This window comes from Fulmarus glacialis, unplaced genomic scaffold (genome assembly GCF_000690835.1).
Source record: "Fulmarus glacialis isolate BGI_N327 unplaced genomic scaffold, ASM69083v1 scaffold20523, whole genome shotgun sequence".
Classification (NCBI taxonomy): Eukaryota; Metazoa; Chordata; class Aves; order Procellariiformes; family Procellariidae; genus Fulmarus; species Fulmarus glacialis.
The window spans coordinates 13879-21478 of NW_009203959.1; the positions used below are offsets into that span (position 1 = coordinate 13879).

The 7600-nt window shown below is 43.0% G+C and overlaps 1 protein-coding gene across 1 annotated transcript in view; it reads right to left on the reverse strand.

Moving 5' to 3' along the window:
* BTBD2 (BTB (POZ) domain containing 2) overlaps positions 1 to 4998 on the reverse strand; it is a 15404-nt gene extending 10406 nt beyond the window's left edge. Inside the window, exons 1-2 of the mRNA XM_009574817.1 lie at positions 4883 to 4998; positions 1361 to 1517 (exon numbers count right to left, since the gene is read on the reverse strand). Coding sequence (XP_009573112.1) covers positions 1361 to 1517; positions 4883 to 4965 — 240 coding nt within the window. The 5' untranslated portion in view covers positions 4966 to 4998. The remainder of the gene's footprint in view (positions 1 to 1360; positions 1518 to 4882) is intronic.
* Between the last annotated feature and the right edge of the window lie 2602 nt (positions 4999 to 7600).

A 7600-nucleotide genomic window follows, 5' to 3' on the forward strand; every position in this document is an offset into this window, starting at 1 on the left:
ACAGCAATGTAATGTGGAACTACTTTGAGAACTTGATCCAAATATTGAAACTCAAATAAAATCCCAGCCTAATCGCAGCAAACAAGCAAAGAACTCAGCAGCGACTGCTTCAGGACAACGCTGCTTCAGGCCAACACTGCTTCAATTTCTGTGAAAACTACTGGTGTAGACACCGCCACCGATGCAGTAACTACAGTCAGAGCCTGAAAGACAAGGAGGAAAAAAGCCAGCAGACAGATACGCTGGGCAAGACAGGACAACCCTCAGAGCCAGACCATCTTATAGTGCGCTGGTTCCCAAGTCCGGGCAGCTGTGAAAACTCCTCTGCAAGGTTTGTTTAACATCAGAAATCACAGCAGCTTTCCTGAGCAGGCTGATCAGAAATATTCCTCCAGAGCTAGACAAAAGTATGCCCATTCCCTAAAGGAAAGAAACGCGCACACACAGCGCCTCTTTGTTTCTTGTTCCCTGGCAATGCTACAGATACTGCAACACACAGGTCACAGCACTGTGGAAGTCACTGCATGTCATCAGCTGTTAGCAGAGAGGGTGGCAGGGACAAGAAAGAAAAGATGGGGCTAGGAAATCGGAAGGATAGTGGTGCTGATTTAATCAACCTGCATGCAAAGACTGGTCTTCTCCAAAAGAAGCAGAAGCTGTAAACACTGTCTTTAGTTCGCTGCTTAGAAGAGTCAAATGGAAGATGGAGGAGTCCAACCCTCACAGATCAGATCAGAGGGGCACGAGGATGCGCAACCGGCCTCACAAAGAGTCAAGAAACACAGCTGCACTGAAACTCCAGGTTTGCATGCCTTTAGTACAGCGGGAGGGCGAGCTGGAACAGGCTGAGGAAGAAATCACTTTGCTCCTCTCCTAGGAAAATAAACTGAAGCTCTCATGAAAAAGTTGCATCTTCTGTCTTTCACCCCCATTTCAGGGAAACTATTGCAAAAACACTTCTTCAAAGAACATCTGATCAGCTAGATGCAGCAAGCTTTGCACACCGAAAGCTTATTACACCAGTCCTGAATTTGAACAAGCGAAAATCCTCTCATTTCACTTTTCTTCTTGGCAGATGAAGTTTTTCCACCCTGTTAATTTCTTCCCCAGCTCACACTCTGGAAGGAATCACCTGCCACACCGAAACAGAAAGCAGATCTGAAATGGCAGCAACATTTGCTGTATTTTATTGTTCTTTGCAAGAACCTGCTCATCAGCACTAGACTCCTGTAAGGAAGAATTCAAACTGACACGGAACTGCTCCATTTTGGATGATCAACTTCGCAACACTCAGAAAACTTGTTTTCCTATTGTGATGGACCTTGCTCAAAGGACTTAATGCAAATGATTGCAAACTCACCTGTGTTAACAGCATGAATGCATTGTCTGCTCGGAGGTTTTTTTTAAGAAACTCCACACAATGAGCTTCAAGGGCTGGAACTGCATATTTTTTAGCTGTGTAAAGCGTTGTCATAACAGTCTCTGGTCCAATCTGAACTTCGTCTGAGTAAAGAAATCTGAAAGCATGCAAACAAACATTGCTCTGGTGAAGCCAATAAGGTAACAGGGTAAAAACCCTTGCAACTCATAAAAACCATGTTTGTGCTTCTGCCCATCATCGTGGCCCCACTTCCTATACTTGAGAGATGGAAGGGTTTTCACATCCTTTCCACTGACTCTGGTTTACCAAGGAGAAGCTTCTTTTTTTTTTTTTTTTCCTAAAACACACTCTTTGCAGTATAACTTTTAATGAATTAAATACCTGGGCTATCTGCTGAAGCACCTTGAACTGCCTAGCATCCCACAACCAGTGAGCTGTTTAGCCTGCCACTTACGCTAGGCTAGCAGAGTCTCTGGCCAAGCGTACCCTTTAAAATTAACGTTTTTGGCTGTTCAATTAGACTCAACAAGGACAAAAATGCAATCCTGCCTGCCTACTTCAGAAGAGAAGCTCCATTCTACATACTAATTCAAAAGCGATCAGAAGCACTCAAACATATACATCCACTGCAGGTGAGGTGTTTTATCCATATCCCACTTTCCCCTCATCACTTTATGTACTGAACTGTTCCATTTCATTATATATATATGTTAAAGTACAGCACACAATATAACTTCAGCATAAAGCAAGAGTTAATTGCAATAAAAAACAAGGACTGCCATGCTGCTAGCAAAGCATCAGCCTTCACTGTTAGGCCAAAACAAGGACGTACATTCATATCGCATGGAAAAACAAAGGTCTTCATAGGAAGCCTGACGGAGCCTCCTCATACCCAAGCATGCTGATTAGAGACAACAGGAACTGACAGGCTGAGTTCAGCAAAACCAGTTACACACTTGATGTTAGTCCTAATCCCATGCAGAGTTTTTGTTTACTGTTTTTCCTTTAACCAGTCGAGCATTTGCCAATCAGGATCTGAAAGGCACGAAGCACAGAGGCGTAATATTAAGTGTGTCAGCTGGGCTTGGCATTCCTATTCCACGGGCTATTTTGGAAACTCCAGCAATTTCTTCTGCGTTTCTCTGAAGGGGGCACAGCAACACATTGCACGGCCACTACTCCTGGAGGCTTCATGCAGCAGCAGGGCTCTTCTAGGGGGATGCCAGGCAGTGTCCCTGTCTGGAGGGACTTGCTGCAGGGCAGCAGTGGAGCTCCTGGTCCTCTAGCTAGAGAGGCCAGGATGCAATTCAGGGAAGCATAAACAGGGGGATTCAGAGGAAGGGAAGAGCTCTCATTGCTGTTGAAAGCAGCCTTTTGTGCTGCTCTAGAGCATCTGTTAATAACAGCATCAAGCCACAGGCTCATGAATGTATTTTGCACACATCCCTTCACCAGTCCTATTTTCACTAAGTAATCCTTTTTATTACAAGATTAAAAGAACACAGTTGCTCTAAAAACAACTAGTTCTATTTACTGCAATGACTATGTTAGTATTTATTTTTACGATAGTCCAAACAGTGTGTGCTAAGAGGGATAACAAGAGAGGCTCAAACTGTGAAAAAGCGTAGTATCAATTTAAAAGAAGATTTAGATTATAACCCCAGACAATCAAAAATGTTCTTTGGGTTACCATGAAAAATAATAATAATGATAATAATAAAAAAGGATCTCTTACGCAGTTACAGCAGACCTATTAAAGGCCACCAGCCCACAAACACAATCACAATCTAGTGTCCAGAAGGGACCTTCCGCTGAACATTCAGGATGGGCACTTTGTCCCTTGATAAGCTCCTGATCCTACAGCATTAGGTCATGGCTTGGACCAAGTCCAGAGACATATGTAAGGATCAGCTGCCATTTCAGATCAGTGTTTGGCGGGACTGATTTTACTGTAGGAAGGTTCATACCACGTACTTGGTAAGTTTCCTACTGGAACGCAGCACCCAAACTTCCTTTGGCACATTTAAGCTCTGAGCATTTTAAAAGCGACAGTTTGATTCTAGATTTAAGCATCTAAAATATCACTGGACCACGTGCACAGCTACTGTAGCGTAACTGCAAGCTTTAGAGGCACTGTGATAATCCACACACAATTTCTCCTATACAAAATATAAACATTTCTGTTGAAATCCACCTAAACTCATCACTTTAGTTTTTTCAGATGATGGTTCTCTTCCAGGATCATATTGTTTATACAAGTGCTGAAATCTCAGCACTGGCAGGGAAACACGACTTTGCCTCTAATTCACTCGATATTTCAGCCTCGCTAAGTTTTAAAGATAGATACTAACTCTGCACTCCAGAGAGATCTAGCTGAGAGAGAGTCATACGCCAATTAGAGGGATTCCCCATGTGCTGGTGTCTTGTTTAAAGTGAGCCAAAGGGGAGGGGGCCAGGGGCTCCCTATTATTTCTGGCCTTTCATTCTAGCGAAGATCACTTTTAAAATCTTGTAAGATAGCACAGTCATGACCAAAGCACTTTTTGAAGGTAAAGCAAAAAGTGTGCCAAAGCTATGTATAGTCATTGCTCCCAATAGGAAGCAAGCGGGGAACATGTCAAGAGCACAGGACTGGAAACCCTTGGAAGTAGGTTACAGAAATCCTATAGAAACAGGACAATGACTTTTCAGCGTACATTCAGGATTGCTGCTGGATGTTATACAGCACCAGCCGAGCTTAAAGAAATCGGTGAATAGGATGTTACAGCCCCTTCCTCCTCCCTCCCCCAGCATGCAGACTTACAACGCATGCTGTAAATGTAAATTCAAAACCAGCTCTCCAAAAGAGGAATAAAACACGCACAAGGGGAGATACCATACCGAATGGCTGACACTGACTTCACACCCTTGCTTACCTGTTATAACTTGCTCATTTGCCCATAACCTAAATGAGCTCCAAGTATTTGTAACTTACAGAGCTTAAAAGAGGATTACTTTTCCCCACTTCTCTCAAATAGCATTTGGATCAAATCAAACCAATTTATGAACAAGAATTTATGAGACAATATCTGTAAGGGTGAGTATCAACTTAACTACAAGGGCCAGCACATGCACTTACTCCAATTGCTAATCAGAACACTTCCCTATTGCTGCATTTGCATGATGTAGCTATATATAACTACATATTTACAAAATTATATACTATCCAGTTTAATTTTGCCCATACTGCAGATCAGCAGCAGGAGGGCATATTCATTTAACTACTGCTAAACCAGAAGAGGGAGCGAGTCAGATATTCTTGTGCAGTAGCTACACTAGACTTTTACCCAGGAAAAGAGGGATTTAACACCAGCATTTAAATGCCCTTGAAAGGATCAACAAAGAGGCATTTTATTTAGAAACTTAATGATCTACAAAATGGTTCACTGCTTTCATTGAAAATATCCTTCTCTACAGTAAATCTGTTCATTCCAGTTATACTGTACATTAGAAGAAGCTTACTTCAGCAAAGCTAGGAAGGCAGCAGGCTCCACATCAGGCAGCTCAATCTCTGTAGAAGTTGTGGCCATTCCACCATTAAACATCGCATCGAAGACTGCGCTGCCCACAGCCAGCACAAACCTAACATTAAAAAACAAGCAAGCAAAAAAACCTTATGTTAAACCATATTCACTTTCTAAAAAAATGCCCGGCTAGCTGCTATTCCCCAAGGCCACCCCCAGGGAAAGTAAATCATTCCTAGCGTTAAAGCAAAAATGTTTTGCAACAGAAGGGAGTGTCGGGCTTTCTGTTCGTTTACTGCAAAAACACCAAAGTTGAAAGCAACTTCATTTTAAGCCCTGTCCCAGCATACAACATAGTAATGGTTCCCCAAAGACAACATTTTGTGCATCATGGAATGGAATATATGTGGCTGTTTTGCAAAGTCCTTGTATGCGTCTACAGACCATTCACGAGGTTGAGAAGCTAAGAAACAACAAAGTTAAGGCATTCAAGTTCTTCCAGTGAAAAGAGCCCAAGTCTTGGTGCAATTCCGCACGGTCACATACTGAAAACACTTACAAAAAACTTGTCACTACACACTACCCATCCTCCTCCTTTCTCCCCAGACACCAGGAAGACATCCTTGGTGACAGCAGAGCAAGTTCTCAAAACATGCAAATTGCACTGGCAGCATCACCGGGAGTTCCCCAGGCACGCTGCTGTCTTCTTCCATGCAAAACCTGCTTCGGACTTAGCCTAGAAGGCAGAGAAAACCTCACCCGAAGCAAACTAGCACTGTTAGGTGCACACAAACCCTTTTTGCATTGCTGTGAGTTTACGTGGTAATTAACAGCGAGAGGCATGTTACTGGCCCTAAAGAAACAGGAAGCAGGAATTCCCACAAACCAGGTTTGAGACCGAAAATAATATTCCAGCACTCCCATGTAAACAAGATGATTTCCCTCACTGATAAACATCAACTCCTATTTTAGGAGGAAGCACAGATCCGGGCTGCTGAGAGGCCTGTGTATATGTAAGCTGCTGTACCTGCCTTATGGCTTAGAAAAACCATTTTGAGAACTTTCATTGTTTGGAAATGCAGAGACGCGTTTTTCCCAGGAAAGTAACCTTGCTCCTGGTGCCTGCAACGAAGCAGCTCCCTGAAGTTAAATACAGCACAGGCCACAAAGGTCACAGCTCAGCAGTGTGGGGAAGCAGAGGAGACCGGGCTGCAGAAGCCATTACTGCAACCACTTCTCCAACCGGCTGTAAAAAGGAAGAACCTGGAAAATTCAGGGGCTCTCGTTGCAGCAGAGTTTGACGCACGCTTCGACAGGGAGAAGCATCAAGAACTGCAGGCAGAAAACCGCGCAGGACAGAAGGCACGAGACAGAAACCTCCAGTACTCGCACCCCAAGGAAAGCCCATCACTAAAGGGGAATTTCAGTTAGATTTTGCTGCAGTAGGAAACGACACAGAAGCCGTTTTTCTCTTCCTTTTAAACAAATTTTTTCATTTTCTCGCTTCTCACTCCCCTCCCATCCAGAGGAGGCCTTCCACAGACACAATAGAGCGAAGCGCCATGGACGTGCCAGGCTTGTTTGCCGTGACGGACTGTTTGGCTGACAAGCCAGGCTGTATTGTTTCTGATCGGTTAAGAGAGCTAGGGACAAACCACAGCGGTTAAAAAAAAAAAGTACACATATGCATATTTTTATCAAACAATCCTGAAGAAAAATGTTAAGAACAAATAAAAAACCTTGTTCACAATACTAGAATTGCCAGATGAAACAAAAACCCTTGTTCCTACAAAAGCAGTGATGGTGGCAAGACAATCGCAGGCATTATCTGATAATAAAAATTAACATAAATTAATTGCACTCTAAAATTTTCATTCTCACAGCCAGCACAGTATATATCCTCAATGAGCATCCTTCAGGAAGCAATTTGAAAAGGGCATTAAAAAAACCCCTCAAATTCTTGCTTCCATTTCACTCAGGGACAAGTCAGCCTGATTTTTTTAAACTGCTAAACCCCTAAAGGGATCCCAGTAGATGCCAGAGAGATACACAGGACTCCAAATCTTAAGTTCCTTTAAAACATTAAGAGAACACAATTAACGTAAGAAAATCCCTCTCTCTTTGTGATTTCTTCTTACTCTTGCTAAAATGAACACTTAAAGCTATTCTAAAGACAAAAGACACTCCAGGAAAAGCAGGGATGCGCACCGTTTCTCCTACATAGTTTTCCCCAACTGCTTAGGTCTGCAAAAGGAAGAGATGGGGTTTGTTTCAGACAGGAGAAACGTAACTATTGAGCCAAACTGGCAGAGTAATAGGGCTTACTTTCATTTTTCCCTCCTATTTTCCAAAGCACTTTAGCGACCACTGCACAGCAAGCCTCTCTCCTAACCCCAAGGAGCACTGCCCGATGCAAACATGCAACTCTCCAAAGGGAAATGCAGGTACCCTAAGCTCAGTGTAGTGACCCACCTTCATCAGAGGAAGAATTCAGAGGGTTATTTTTAAACAATGGCATGGTGGCCAAAACAAAGTGGACTACTGAAAGGATGCAGAGAAACGATCAGAAGCAGAGCAAAAAAACTAAGAAAGCAACATTTGACTTCTCGTCATTCCCTCTGCACCTGTAAGAATCAAAGTAAACTGACTTTCAGCCATAAGAGTCACAGGAATTTCCATGAGGTTAATAATTTGATTGGTCTTCACAAGGATCCAA